We start from the raw sequence: 16,385 nt of genomic DNA, 5'->3' as shown, positions 1-16,385 counted from the left end.
GCCAGGACATTGAGTGTATTTAACACCGAGATAGCTAGGTTCTTGATTGGTAAGTGGATCAAAGGTTATGGGGAGAAGGCGGGAGAATGGGGTTGAGAAACTTATCAGCCATGATTGAATGGCAGGGCAGACTTGATGGGCCGAATGGCCTAATTTCTGCTCCTATGTCTTATGGTCTTATGGAAACTGAGGTAGAGGATATGGGGAGGTTTAGGGAGAGATTCCAGAGCTCATGACCTCCGCAGCTGAAGCTACAGCCCCAATGGTGGAGTGACTAAAATCAAGGCTGCTCAAGAGGTCAGGTATAGAGGAGCACAGGTTTCTTGTAGGGTTGTCAAGTTGCGGGAGATCATAGAGATAGGGAGGGGGTGAGGCCATGAGCAGATTTGAAAGCAAAGATTAGAATTTTTAAAATCAAGATGTTGCTTAGACAGGAACCAACATACTTCAGTGAACAGAAAGGAAAATGGTACTTGGTGCAAATTCGGATTAGGCAGCAGAGTACAGTATGAGAGGTTGGCCAGGAATGCACTGGAGTATTTAAGTCTAGAGGTAACAAATGCATGGATGAGGGTTTCAAGAGCAGATGAGCTGAAGAAAGGGTGGAGTCAGTTGATGTTACAGAGGTGGAATTAGACGGCCTTAATAACAGCATGGGTATGTGGTCAGAAAATCAATTCAGGGTAATGTATTACAATTTACACTTACATTCCGCCTTTAATGTTGTAAAACATCCCAAGGTGCTTAACATAAGTATAATCAGACAAAATTGGACAGAGTCAAAGATATTGGGAGGGACCGCCAAAAATTTGATCAATTAGATGGGTTCTAAATGGGTCTGAAAGGAATAGAGGCAAGTGAAGAGGCAGGGTGCTTTAGGAAGAGAATTCCAAAAGTTAGGACCTAGATGGCTGAAGTGTGACCAGCAATGATGAGGCAAAGGGGGGGGGATTCACAAGACCCGAATCACAGTAACACGTTGTAGAGCCGGAGGAGGTTGCACAGGTAGGGACAAATGATTGGAAGCATTGAGGGATTTAAATCCAAGGGTTAGAATTTAAAATTTGGAGGCTGGAAGCCAATGTAGGTCAGCAAGTACAGGGACAAGGAGATTCGGTGTAATATAGGATTGATTGTATTAGAGGTTTTTGCATGAGATTAAGTTTCTGCAGGGTGGAAGGGGAGGGGGCAATTAAGAAAACATCGGAACAATCATATCTGAAGATGACAGAAACACCTAGATGAAGATTTCAGCTGCACATAGACTGAGGTGAATGATGTTAAGGAGGTGGAAGTAGCTGGGTCTTCGGGCAGAATTTTACGTCCCCCAGGCATGCTCATGCCCGTCCCGATCGGGAGTAAAATCATGCGAGATGATGTTGGGTGAGCGTCCCAATGTCATCGTGCACTCGTGTAGTATTTCGCTCAGTGGATATGCGCAAAAGTCGGAGGCTCACCCGCTGACAATTAAGAGGGCAATTAAGCCCATTAATGGCGCAATTGTCTGCGATTTTTCATGGCCTGTCCAACCTCACATTTGGCAGATGGGTGAATCAGCCAAGTGGGCTTTGGATTTTTCATGAAAACCCATACAAGGGTGGGATGAAATCTCTGTTAGGAAATAAAATATAAAGAAATATTTGGGGACAGCATTTTTATGAGGTGTGCTTTCAGGTGCTCAATTGTGATGCATGGACCTTTTTTTTTGCAGCTTTCTAGTGCTTCATTTCATTATTTGCAGGCCTGCAGCTCCCTAAGGCAGCTGTTTGCCTTCAGGGAGCTCTCTCGTTGCGCTCACCCATACCTGTGGTGACATCATCACCTGCCCTCTTCCCGCCCCCACCCCGGCAGCGCTGAGCTTTTCAGCGCATGTTTCACGCTGGCTGGCCGTTAATTGGCCAACCAGCATGAAATCACAGTCAAGGCCCATTTCCCGGCTGCTCCTGGGCCCGTCAATTGCACGCGCTGGATGAGGGAAAAATTCAAGCCTTTGTGATTGAGAGGCTATGGGGCTGGAAGCTCAGCTCAAGGTTGAAAAGTATGCCAAGGCTGCAAACAGCCTGGTTCAAACTGACATAGTGGCTATGGAAGGGGAAGGGAATCAATGGCAAGGGTACAGAGTTTGTGGCAAGGCTCAAAAATAATGGCTTTGCTCTTTCCAATGTTCAACATGAGGAAACCGTGACTCATCAAATATAGAGGCAGGGAGGATAAGAGGCAGAACTGGATGTTCTCAACATACACGTGTAAGTTGCCCCAATAACTTTAGACGATTTGCCATTTAAACAAAGAGGAGGGTGAGCCCAAAGTTAGATCCTTGGGAAACTCCAGAGTTATTGGCAGGAGGAGAAGCCATTGAGAACTGGAAAAAGAACATTTAAATCTAATATTTTCAGAAAGTTTTGTTCATATACAATAGGCCAGTGCCTCTACGGAGAAAAGATAGGTTAATGTTTTGAGTTCTAAGGAAAGTTCACACCAGAAATCTTAGTCTGTTTTCAATGCTGAAAGTTGTTGTGTACTTCCAGGATTTACAATTTCTCTTATAGGAATTACAATAATATTGCCCTTGTCCCAGGGAGAATAGATTGTAAAAGAGACATAAAAACAGAAAATGCTGGAAATACTCATCAGGCCAGGCAGCATCTGTGGAGAGAAAAACACAGTTAAAATTTCAGGTAGATGATCTTTCATCAGAACTGATGAGAGGCCATTGACCTGGAGACAGAAGAACAGAGAAGAAAAAATCCTTTTCCTCTTATATTATTGTGAACGGCTGCTATAAAAAACCGGCCTCACCCACTTTGATGGGCCCCACATCCACCACATAAGGCAGGACTAGGGGGAATTTCAGTAGCTCGTGCCATTTGTGACATCACCTGCAAAAGGGGTGTATTCAAAGTGCTCACTGTTCTGCAGGGAGAAATCCTGGCACAGGACAAATGGGGCAGAGAAACTGGTTCTCACCCAGGAATCCATCTACCACCAAATACCCTAGATTTGCATGGTGTAAGATCCAAAAGAATGGCCAGGTTAGAGGAGGAGACATCACAAATATGAGCCTTCCTGGAATGTTTCTGGAATGATACAGTCACAATTACCAGGCCAAATCTCACCTCACCTGTAATCATTAACATAAACGATCATGGAGCTTCAGGTGCAACATCAACTCCGAAAGGTTACCAATCTGAAACGTTAACTCCGTTTCTCTCTCCACAAATTGCCACTGATGTGCTGAGTATTTCCAGCATTTTCTGTTTTAATTTCAGCATCCGCAGTATTTTGCGTTTGTATTAGAGATAGTAATGGTGGCCATCTTGTTCTTGAGTAAATTGTGTTGGCTTCAAATTCCATCGATATTTACACACAAAAAGGAACTAATAATGACCAAGTATGAACCAAGCAATATGAACATAGGAAGAATGCTTCTGTGAATCTGTCGGCTTTTATTAACAATTGTCTGTTCTGGTTTTCTGACAAACTGGAATTTTTAGATAGATTTAAACCAAAAAGAGCCAGTTACTTTTGAATCATTATTTTTATTCAGCTTGTAAACTCACAATGTGCTACAAGAAAATTCACACTCTGATTTATCAAATCTACATGTTATAAAATGTATGTTTACTGCTGAAAAGTAAGAAATAACAGTGACCTACACAATCCATCTATTAGTGCCAATAAAATATAGTTTCCTAAATATAACATACAAATGATAGAGAAATAAATGTTGAAAATGCAACAATGGTCACAGAAACATAAGTGTGAAAGCTCCTCTGAGTGAATAAACTATTCTAGTTCAATATGTTGACATCAAAGAGAAATCAATTAAAATGTCAGGGAAAACCAATAGGTCAGCAACTGACCGGAACTTCAGATACATTCCCTGGAGAAATGGTAGTTAGAGACCAGTGGTGTAGATGAAGAAAATAATTATAGTTCATGTGCAAGGCTGCTTATTTACCCTGGATCATCCAAGAATGTGTGTTTATGTTATTTTCATCAAGTGACACCTTTCTAAATGGCACAGTTCAAATGAAAGGCTCCATTTTTACTGACATTATATTCTTGTCAGTATAACTAATAATAGTATCAAAATGGTCCTATATTACTCAGAGCCTGGACTATGTACAACAGGCACCCCAAAGTCTGGAGAAGTACCAGCAGCACTGCCTCCACAAGATCCTGCAAATCCAGTGGCAAGATAGGCACATCAACGTCAGTGTTCTCGCTCAGGCCAACGCCCCCAGCATTGAAGCATTGGCCACGTTAGATCAGCTCCGCTGGGCGGGCCATATCACCCGCTTGCCTGCCACGAGACTCCTGAAAGAAGCGCTCTACTCAGAGCTTCGACACGGCACGCGGGGCCCCAGGAGGAAATGTTTCAAAGCCTCCTTGAAAAAGTGCAACACCCCACCAACATCTGGGAATCCCTGGCCTAGGATCGCCCGAAATGGAGGGAAAGCACCTGGGAAGGAGCTGAACACCTCGAGTCTCATCACCAAGACCTAACTGAAGCCAAGCGTCGACAGTGAAAGGAGCACGTGGCAACCTGGGCAACTTCCCCCACCCACCCATTCACCGTACCACCCATTCCCCCTACCACCGTCTGCCCCCACCTGTAACAGAGGCTGCAGGTGGTGCATTGGACTCTCCAGTCACCTGAGAACTCATTTTTAGTGTCTAGCAAGTCCCCCTCAACCCCGAGGGACTGCCGAAGAAGGAGAAGTATCAAAAAAGAATTGGTTAACACTATGTTGAGAGGCAAAAACTTGCATCTTAATCTACCCGGGATTAAGAGGTGTGGTTACGCTTTTCTGCCCTCAACCAATGTCTCCATTAACCATTAACCAAAGGGCATATGAATATTGCGTTATTTTATCGCTTTAAAGGGGAAAAATAATGCTGACTAACTGAGGAAGAGTTAAGATTTGGCAGAAAGTCCATGTCAAAGTTCAGTGATGCGTTAGAATTAGATTGACGTTTGTAGATTTGATGAACGCAAGGCAGAGACGAATAGAGCAGGTTAAACGGTACAGACCAGAGTTTCCCCCGGGGATTGAAGTGTACGGCCCTTTCCCTCTCGACGTGCCCATGTGTTGCAGTCTATCCCACTTTAATAGGACTTTTTTTAAGTACGGGAGTCAAATTAAAACCGCTGGCGAGAGTTTCGGTGGGCTGGCTGATTATACATCCACGAAAGACGGCGGAAGTACTTTGCAAATTGCTGAGAGAGATTTCTAAAAGAAAACGATACGTGTTTAGTGTGTATAAATATATATCCTTTCATTATTTATCATGCCTATTTACGAAACAGCACGGATCCTTCAGATGTGTAATTTTATGTCCCATTTAGAAAGGGCAGAGAGTAGGGCTGCAGACTTGCTGGAGCCGGCATTCACGGATTTGCCGGATACCCGAGCACATTAATGATTTCCTAAATTAGAGCCAATTGTTTGGCATTGTCTGTCCGTTATCTTTGCTTTGAAGTCTTTTCACACATGGAAATCTCCGCAGAGAGGGGTGGGGGGGGGTTGCACATAAATTAAAGCTGGTCACAGCCCCAGCCGGCTGAGCGAGCAGAGGGAGCTTCGGAATCGCTTCCAAGTGGCGGCAGAGATGGTCAAAGGGGACTTTTCCATTGAGTGGCTTGCCCGAAGCAGCCGCGACGGGTGCACCAAGAGGAAACCCGGGGAAGGCTCTCCGATAGACTACACCCCCTGCATGCCTCCCTCTCCCAGCTCCTACCCACCAAACTCGGCACAGCCCACCCCAGAGATTCCCCAACAGAGACTGACAGGGACCGGGGTCTCCACGCCCAGAATCAAGAGACAACCGCCGCCTTGGATGGTCGACTGTGAGCCAGAAGAGGTTTTGAGGGACTCGGCTGGTACATGCTGTAAGTACTGAAGCCTTGCTGGCTTGTTGGGAAGATTTTGTGCCACACAGAGATAGCCAGCCCAGACACACACAGAGATAGCCAGCCCAGACACACACAGAGATAGCCAGCCCAGACACACACAGAGATAGCCAGCCCAGACACACACAGAGATAGCCAGCCCAGACACACACAGAGATAGCCAGCCCAGACATACACTGAGATAGCCAGCCCAGACACACACACACAGATAGCCAGCCCAGACACACACACACAGATAGCCAACCCAGACATTCACTGACCCAGACATACACTGACCCAATCTTTCCCACCCTTGTGCTTTTACACAGTGTCCAGTCGTGAGGAGTGCTGGGGCTCGGAGAGTGATTCCGGCCGCTCGGATTGTTCAGCCCGGCAGGAGAGGGAGAGGAGTGTGGAGTCCGAGTCGGACGGTGAGGCCCCTCGCCGAGTGCGCACCGCTTTCACCGCCCAGCAGATCCACAAGCTGGAGAGGAAGTTCAAGCGGCACACCTACCTGGGGGCGGCCGAGAGGTCCAAGCTAGCAGCCCTGCTCCACCTGTCTGAGACCCAGGTAAGTGGGCTCTGGAAAGCATTAGGGTTTAGCATCAAGGATATGCATTTCCTTAACTTTGGGCTGATCTGAATAAAGAGGATGGGACTATCGAAATTGTGTTCAATGCACAGGGCTAGAAACTTGTATTGCTGATCGGAGTACAAATATACAAACTAGATCTTTTTCTAAATGATATTTTTTTTCCCCCTCCTAGGTAAAGACCTGGTTTCAGAACCGCAGGATGAAGCTCAAACGCCAGTTGCAGGACCTGTGCTCGGTTTCCTTTTCCACCCCAGCTTTGCTGAGCAGCCCGATGCCGGTGAGAGAGCCGCTCCTGGCCCCGTGCGCTTTCCCTGGATATTATATGGACGATCGGGGCATCCTCCAAGCCGCCAGCAGTCCCCACTGTCTCCCACCAGCCACCTACCAGCAGCCGAACCACAGACACAGCTCGAGTGTGGAGCACAGCCATTCGGGGTACCAGCCCTACCTTTACCCGCTAATACTGAATCGTTCACCAGGAGGACTGTACATCTGTTCCTGAACCTGCTTTCAGACTGTCACAACCCAGAACTGGAAGACTTTGGGCTTTGTTGTGCAATAGCAGCGGGGGGGAAGTAAAACCGAAAAAGTACTCGATTTATTTAATATCCTATTTTAATATCCTATTTTTCTATCTAATTTTGATAATAAAATTGACATTTGTTAAAAGACTCAATTTCTGGACTATGCTATATTTAGATTTTGCTGGTTCCAAACAGATGACACGAAGCTTTTCACCCTCCCCATCCCATGAACTGGAGCAGTTCCAAGTTTGACAACGGGTTCCATGCTCTCAAATTGGGTTTAAGTTCCACACAATTCAGGGTGATCCTGCACTACAGCAAGAATCGTTGCATTGTCAAAAAAAATGCTCCTCAGTGGCTGACGGCTTAAACCTCATTTGAGATTGCCTGATTCACTGGTTTAGATGGAAACTCTGGGCCCACTGAAATACTTATTAGAAGAGCAATGGGTTCTGATGTCTAGGTCAACATCGCACCCTCAAAAACAGGTTTTGTTAATTGAGTAATGCAGCCATTTTGTGTGAATTTTAAAAAAACATACATGTAGACCTGATACTAACCATTTTAAACTTATATAAGTTGTCCTGTAACATTTCATTGGTTAGGGCTAATGGAAAATAGTAATATTATCAGCTACCTATTTTCCACTATTTTAATACAATTACGTAGAAAGAAAAATTGCCTACATGGCACACATTGGTTTTATTTTATTCTTATTGTTACTAAGAATTACAGTAATCTGTAATAGCTGGATCAGTCTTTGCTTCCAAACAAATGAAGCAGTGATACAATCTGCCCAGCATTCGTTACTAGATTCTGGCCAGGGTAAGCAGTATACATCAAATGCTTCAAACATAATTGTAATACAAATGAATTTCAGGGTTACAAACAGTGTCTAGACTGATGGCGCCAGGTTGTTGTATGTTGACAAAAGTGTCATCCAAGCTTCACAAATCTTTTGCTTTCCCTCAAGCTGACAGTGTTTATGGGGAACTCCCATCTCCAAGTGGAATGTAATGTGAAGTGTCATTGGTTAAAAACTAAAATATAGCAACAGGCAAGCCCCAACAGTTACATAAACAAATGACAGTAATGTTTATTTAAACCCTGTTTGAAAGTGCAAGTACTCTGGAATGCTCTAATACTGAAAATGTCCACTTTCTCTCGAATCTCAAGAGTCAGGTCAGGTCCAGCTGCCACTTTCTCTCGAATTTCAATATGAGTCAGGTCCAGCTGCAAAGGAGTCGTCTCCAGCCTGGTGTTTGGCCAGAGGGCTTATCTGGAACAAGACAGAATAAAAGTAAAAACATAGAATCATATTGGCAAGTTGTAAAGTTTTCTGCCCACTTTTCTAAATGCCTTAATGTTTCCTCAGACTTGTGCTGCACCGGCACAATCTTAAATCACAATAACTACTTAATAACAGAATTTAACTTGAGGGGCCAACAAGACCCACAGTGTGTGACAGAAACTAGGTTGAACAGAGGGGAAAAAAAGGTTAAATGAAGAATTAGATGATGCCAAGAATTAGGGTTTAAATCCTGCGATAAAAACAAAAAGCTGAAAGCTACTGCGGATGCTGGAAATCCAAAACAAAAACAGAATTACCTGGAAAAACTCAGCAGGTCTGGCAGCATCGGTGGAGAAGAAAACAGTTGACGTTTTGAGTCCTCATGACCCTTCGGCAGAACCAGTTCTGCCGAAGGGTCATGAGGACTTGAAACGTCAACTGTTTTCTTCTCCACCGATGCTGCCAGACCTGCTGAGTTTTTCCAGGTAATTCTGTTTTTGTTTTAAATCCTGTATTGTATATGAGGAAAGGAAGGCAGAATTTGCATAATGTTCATTTTTTGAGCTCAGTCACGAATCGGAATTTCAGAGACAAAATGGCAAGAGGATCAGTAACCAGAGGACATAGATTTAACTAAGGTAATTACAAAAGAACCAAAGAGAAGCTGAGTTTTGTTTATATGCAGCAAGTTATGATCTAGAATTCACTGAATAAAAAAGGGTGATAGAAGCAGATTCAATAGTCACTTTTTAAAGGGAATTAGATGCATCAAAGGTGCAGGGCTATGAGGAAAGCGCAAGAGGGTGGAATTCATTGGATAACTCAAAGAATGACCATCTTATGTGCTGCATGAGTTCTATTTAGATAACTTCTATTTGCTGAAAGCACTGAATCAGACTGGGGTTCAATTTCAGTTGCCAGTTAGTTGCCCTTTGGTATTAATTTCTTTTGTCCTCGACAAAGTAATAATGGAGGTTATTCCATATTGGATGGTCAAATTATTACTGAACCTGATAGTGTCTGACAAAAAAAGTATTTAGTTTAAGCTCGATAACCATTACTTTAAATCAGTCACGATATTCAGGGCATTCAGAAAACACCAAAAGTCAGTATGTCCACAGTTGCAATGCCATTACTGCCACATTGCTAAAAACATTCAATTAAGTTGACTATCAAAAGATATTTTGTCCCAACATGCAACATGGTTTAATGCCCCAACTAATTACTTAAATATTGTGACTAGCGAATAAAACTGATTTACCCCATGCCACCCCCGCATAAATAAAGGTAATAATGGTGCATTGATGAATTGGAGAATCCAAAATGTGCACAATGCTGCCAGAACAAGGTGGTGGTATAAGCATAATGCTAAGCACACCAGTAGAGTATCACACTAAAATGTCAGCCTGAATTACAAGCTTCTGATTCAGATGCAAGAGTGCTGTCACTGAACTAAGGCTGACATTTCCCATTGCTTTGCCCATTCCCAAGAGCAAAATTTAGGCTGTTGCCTCAATGGGGTTCTGAGAGAGAACTGCAATGCCTGAGGTGCTGTCTTTCAGAGATGAGACATTAAAGTGGGGTTCCATCTACCCTTCCAGGTGGATCCCATGGCACTAATTAGAAGGAGACCAAGCAGGTTCTCTCCAGTGTCCTGGCCAATACTTATCCCGCAAATAGCATCACACCAAAAACAGAACGTTATCAAGTTGCTGTTTGCAAATTGGTTCCTGTATTTCCTACATTACTACAGTGTCAAGTGCTTCAGGTCCTGAGGTCATGAAAGGTACTTTATAAATGCAAATCTTTGGAAAACCATTCAGCTTTGCATGTTCTGAACTTGCGTTTTACTGGTTTCTATCATGTTCCCTTGTCCTACAATCAAGGTTTAACTTGGAGTACTACTTTGTATGTTTCTATTCCACTGAGTATATTCAGCTGTTTATATAATGGTGATGTTTTAATTCAAATCCAAGGACAAGTGCGTCTGTGAAAGGGCTCCAGGTTTATGTTGTTAAATCTGTTTCATCTATCCTGGCAGCAAACTCAGACCCATCAAACATTGTTATTAGAATACAGGAGTCAGATTTTGCATAAAAATACATTGATCTGACTTAGAATGCTGGGCTCCCAAGACCAGAGTTAAAAAGTTCCAGGAAGTCCCCAGGTTCAATCCCCTGTTGATGTTAGGTCAGCTCATCCCAGAAGTGAGTACTAGATGTGCTACAATTGCCAGCAGTGATCTGGGTTAAGGGCAGAAAGCTCAGTCAGTGCTGCTGATCACAACACCATTATACCTACTCATCTGATTATGTGCATGCTGGTCTAGGAGACACTTAGTTATGATACCCTTTGCAGCTGAATATCTATTGCACTCAATGTTAGGGCTCAAGTATGTACAATGGCCACTTGCACAATGTATTGAAAGGAATTGTAGGCCAGTGAGAGTTGACCACATATGATTCTTATGTCCAGGAAAGTAGGGCTTGATTAATATAAATTTGAGCTCCATTAACTAGCCTTTGGCTGTTGATTAAATTTATGATGTTAGGATAGAGATAATGGGTGGTCAGCTCTCGACATGGGCTACCATTGGAGACCTGGAAGTAACTTGCCTGAAATCTTTTTAAGTTTAGAATGTTTTCTGTTCACTAGTTCCAGTTTGCTGATGATTGCACAGTGTTCAGTTCCATTTAGAACTCCTCAGAAGCAGTATGTGCCCACATGCAGCAAGACCTAGACAACATTTAGACTCAAGATGACAAGTGGCAAATAACATTTATACAAACAATGGCATTACAATTGCTGAATTCCCCAGCATCAACATCCTGGGGATTACCATTGCCCAGAAATTGAACTGGATCAGCCATTTAAATACTATGGCTACTAAAACAGACCAAAGTCTGAGATATCCACAGTAACTTACTTCCTGACTTCCCAAAGCCTGTACACCATCTGTAAGGCACAGGTCAGAAGGTGACGGAATACTCTCCACTTGTCTGGATAAGTTCCAAGAGCGCTTAAGAAGCTCAACCAAGCAGCTCACTTTATCAGAATCCCATTCACCCCCTTAAACATTCATTCCTCCATCACTGGCACACCATGGCTGCTGTATGTACATCTCTAAGTTGCACTTCAGGAACTTGCAACTCATCAAGGCTTCTTCCACAGCACCTTGCAAACCCACAACCTCTACCACCTAAAGAACAAGGGCAGGAGAAACATGGGAACAAAACCACCTGCAGATCCCCTCCAAATCACATGCCACCCTGACCTGAAAATCTAATCTGCATTCCTTGCATCATCGCTGGGTCAAAGTCCTGGAACTCCCTCCCTAACAGCAATGCGGGTGTACTATATCAGAAGGACTGCAGTGGTTCAAGGCGGCAGCTCCCCACCACTTTCTCAAGGGCAATTAGGGACAGGAAATAAATATTGACCTTGCCAGTGATGCCCACATCCCATGAATGAATTAAAAAATCAGTTGGCATACAGTAATAATGATCAAAGATCACCCATATGACAGCTTCCAGTGATCCTGGAGTGTGCAAGGGTAACTAGAATGAAGTGTATTGAGCTATCTGGAGGCTGAACTAAGAAAGGATGTATACTGAATTCTCTACAACCAATCCTCACTCGAAAAACAGACCCTCCTTAAGCCTTTGGACTTATAGCCAATTGAATATCCTACCAAGTATGGTGTTATTCTGGCTGGCAAGTTTGTGAGAAATATAAATAAATACAGCATATTTGAAATATGAATCATTTCTTAGCTTGGTACCAGTTTTTCTTCCCTGCCTCCACTCCTGAAAGGATAATTTTCTAGCTTTAGGTCTGGGCCCACAAGTGCTTGTTACACTTTGGCACTTATCCCAAGAAATCATTATTCTGACTGCTAATAGAGTTAGCAGGCTATTAGACTGTGCTGGCATCACAGCCAAGACCAATCCTTTCTTGATCTCACCTATTGCTCCCACTTCTAATTGCCCAGAAGCAGTTTCTGGGTAGTGATTAAGGATGGAATAAATGGGAACATTCCCGCTCCTTAATCTAGAGACACTCGAGGCACTTGGAAATGGGTCACCTGTCCATCTATTTTGTTTGGCACGTCATTGTACCATATAAGGAAAAGAAATGGAATAGATAAATAATTGTGAACTCGTTGACACTTGTTCCAATGAGCTATGAAAAAATATCCTTTTAACACTGGGACCTGACTATAAATGGTCAATATTGGAAACAAGAGGAAGAACATAGAAAGCCACATTTGACATAGCTAATTGCATACAGATTTCTTTTTTTGGGACAACAAGCTTGAGTAGTAAAGTAGAGCGAGATTGGCTTACAGGGGACTTTGGAAGCAGCACTACACCATGGGCACCACTCAGAGATTAGGATTGGATTGAGACCAAACCGTGCGCAGCAGTCCAGGGCTAGAACTAAAATCTGAGCCTGACCATGGACAGCAATCAGGAATGGGACCTTGCTGCAAGCAGCCTGACATTAATGTGAACTAAGTGGGTTATTTTGGAGAATTTTGTTTGGGCAGTTGACTAAAAGGGAGAAATTAAATATTCGGTTAGAAAAACAGTACATAAGTAACAAGTGCTTTCTGGGTTAACTTGAAGTTTTCATAAGGGTTAGAACCTTTTCAAGAACATCAACATTCCACCATTATAAAATATTTAGTCTACTTTAACGTGCTGGTGAAGCACCCAGACATACTGCCATAAATAGTACCCGGATAACTAGAAAACAAAATGCTACAGAATTTTCAGAATCTGTCACTGTCTGCCTGATGGTCTTTGGGTATAATAACCCTCATATCTCCTCAAGAGGGTGAGGAGAGAAAGAGCACCACCTTTATTTTAAGGGCGGGGGAGGCGTTGTGGGAGGGGTGGTGGGACACTTGAACCCTGTGCGAAAGCTTCACATTAACAATTACAATCCTGCCAGCGGCAACCAGCTCAGATTCTAAGAATAAAACATACATTTTATATCCTTTTCAACATTAGGCAGGAGGGTAACATTCACTGCATTTAGTTATCACTAATGGTATCACATCAATCTGTGAGGATGGAGGAGCAGAAGCCTCTACTGACAGGTTTTTTTAAAGTGAAATGATGTGTGAATTAACCCCCTAATAAGCTGTGAAATCTTCTCAGTCAAACCTACTAAAACACATCATTGCTTGTTTTGTGTTTCTAGAGTGAGGGAAAGGTTAAATTCCACCCTTTGCTTTCTGTACAAACACTTTAAAGAAGAAAATTAAGTTAAGGTAAAGCACATGCACTGTTTTCTGTTCCATCTCTGAACAAAGCAACTTAACCCTCTTAGTCTTAGAAGCTTCCCATGTCTAAGAGACACGAGGTAGACAAAGCACATGCTGTTGTCTCTTTCGATAGCTAGTTATTCCTGGAACAGGTCACCAGCGGTTATAGCTTGTGGGGTGCCATGCTGCATCAAGCATGATGCTGAACAGGAGTCTCTCGCACTTTTACCATCTGCCATAGGCATATTGGAAGAATTTACAGGTTGACAATCAACCTGTTTGGCTGCGTTATGAACCCACCTTCTTCGGTCATCAAGTCCTGGAGTGAGACTCGAAACCGAATCTTCTGGCTCAAAAGCAGGGACGCTACCCACTGTGCAACAAGAACCTCCCTGCACTGCCATATTTTTGAGTTGGTAGCCTGAAAGTCAACTGATTCCCGGTATTTCACTGGAGGAACAGTTTTCTGGGTATAGCCAGTTTAAACACAATAGGACTCGGTGAATCTTCTTAAAAGGTGCTGTGGGCTCAAAGCTCCACTGTGGGCAGGTCACGCCTGTGAGGAACATTAATTCCTGCTCCCAGAATGGACCAGAAGTGAAGAGACTCACATGAATGAAAATGTTCATCTCAGAAAATCTACTGGCAAAAATGGTTGCTCTTCCAGTGAAGAATAAAGTTAACAGGATAGTGTTCCCTGCTTTCACAGCAGCCGGAAAGGATGGAACCAAGAATAGACTGACATGTGCCTCCCACCCCCAACACTGTTCTCCCCTTCCTACATTATCAGATTCCTCAGGCAGGTACAATTGGAATAGCTAGTGAGATGATTTCAGTTTTGCTAACGTTATCTGGAGGAAATTTTGGCTTATACAGGTCTGGATATCAGATAAACAATTGGAGAGTCTAGCAATGAATTTTGGATCAATAAAAGAGGTAGGACAACCAGCTTCCTAATCATTGGCATGCATGTGAAACATAGTCACACACTTGCAGATAATATTACCAAAGGAGTAATGTGTAAATGGTGGAAAGGAAGCCATCAAGAATGATCCTGCTGTACAGGAGAAATGATTGTGAAGTAAATGAGACACTCTTGGAGGCATTGTAGTGCCTGCATTGCAACAGGTATGGGCAGAACCCATAAGGCACTGTTATGAAGGTGGACAACAGAGAGATGTTGGAGAAAGATTGAGGGGGCCAATGATATTAGAGATGAAAGAGTGATTCAGAAGGTCTATGAGTTATAGAGATAGTTGCAATTGCATTGGATGAAGGGTTTATGATCATGAACAATGTGGCCTCCATGCTGTTTTGGACTAGAAGCCAGGATGGAAGCTTTTCAACAAAGAGAAGTGTAAGTATGAGGCAACAAATCTCCAGGGCTTTGGAAGGAAATGGAAGGTAGGAGGCAAGGTGGTTGTTGGAGAGAATGGTGGTTTCTTTGAGGTCAGTGCCAAAGATACTGTTGAAGGTAAGGAGAATTCTGGAAGAAAGAGAGAGGTTGATGGGGTCAGAAAAACATGAGGTTTGAAGGGTGAAATTCAGTAGTCATGTGTTGGAAGAGAAATTATTCAATATTGAAAGTTATAGCTTTCATAGGCAAGATGCTTTTACCAATGGTTGTGGATTGTAACTAATGGAGAGTGAAAGCCCTGTTGCATGATGGGCTGGAAGGAAAGCTGGAACTGATGGGGGTGAGAAGTTGAGAGGGGTAGTGAGATAGAGCAGTAATATACTATGCAAATGGGCTCAACTTTAGTCTTATACAAGGCCATGGGTTCATCACATTTTAAGTCCAAGGGGAGAATGGGATTGTGGAGGAGGTAGGTGTACAGAGTAAGTTTACAGCAGAGACAGAGCTTTGAATTACTCTGCTCTCCAAGATGGTTTTGAACTATTAAGCATCTTTGACCCAGGAGAGGAGCAATGTTAAAACTTGTGGTGTTCCAGCCAGATCTAGTGCAGTATACCCAAACCTGTGGATTGCCAAATGGGATTGAATTTACAGCTTTGATGTGGAGAGGTCACTATTGCATTGCAGGGAGCAGTGCAGTGAGAAATATTCTGAGATAGGAGATAGAAGGGAATTAATAGTGAAGGTAAGACATTTATGAAAGCATCCAGAGGCAGAGATATTATCAGATGAAGGATTAATCAATTAAATTGTAGATAACATAATTAGGAATGGTACTAAAGAGTAAGTTGGGAGCTGGGGTAGATTATCCAGTGAGAAAATGAGAGTTAAGAGGTGTGAGGCAAGCAGAGACAAGTATGTGAAAGGAGAGAAGGTCAGAGAAAATTCCTGATAGCAATAGAAACTTCAGAAGTTTTGAGGCGATGGATATAGGGCAGTTGACGTTGAGGCTGAAGTTGAGGAAAACGAGCAGGATATGAAGACCACTGATGATGAGAAGGGCAAATTCAACTGAAGATTAAAGTCACATGAGGATTAGCACTCACTCTTGCACAAAAATATATTTTGGTTGGAAATGTGCCTGGGAGTGGGCAGGGAAGCTCCTAAAGGAAAGATTTTGAATGTAACTAAGGATCTAGAGCAATGTGAATAGGCTAAGGCTGAACCTCAAGATGAGCACCATTGTGGCCAGGGCTCAGGAGGGAAAATAAGCTTTGCAGGGCAGTTCCAATGAGGAGAAAGGAAGTTTCAGTCAAATGCAGTGTGTCAGTGTGCTTTTCCAACATTTCTTAGTCATAGAAGAGCAAGCATTTCAGAAATGTTGGCCAGAAATTCATTGAGTGAGTCAGGGGGATAACAGGAGAATCATTGAAAGTGTGGGGATGGAGTT

General features: G+C 43.2%; 1 protein-coding gene across 1 annotated transcript; it reads left to right on the top strand.

The window, feature by feature from the left end:
* The first annotated feature begins 5,616 nt into the window (after nucleotides 1-5,616).
* LOC144694604 (homeobox protein vent1-like) lies at nucleotides 5,617-7,042 on the top strand. Its single transcript, XM_078565204.1, has 3 exons — nucleotides 5,617-5,896; nucleotides 6,226-6,467; nucleotides 6,664-7,042. The coding sequence occupies exons 1-3, from the start codon at nucleotides 5,617-5,619 to the stop codon at nucleotides 6,991-6,993; spliced, it is 852 nt and encodes a 283-aa protein (XP_078421330.1). The 3' UTR covers nucleotides 6,994-7,042.
* Nucleotides 7,043-16,385: the final 9,343 nt, after the last annotated feature.

Source organism: Cetorhinus maximus, chromosome 20, assembly GCF_964194155.1.
Source record: "Cetorhinus maximus chromosome 20, sCetMax3.hap1.1, whole genome shotgun sequence".
Taxonomy (NCBI): Eukaryota; Metazoa; Chordata; class Chondrichthyes; order Lamniformes; family Cetorhinidae; genus Cetorhinus; species Cetorhinus maximus.
This window is presented reverse-complemented; position numbering and strand designations above follow the sequence as displayed.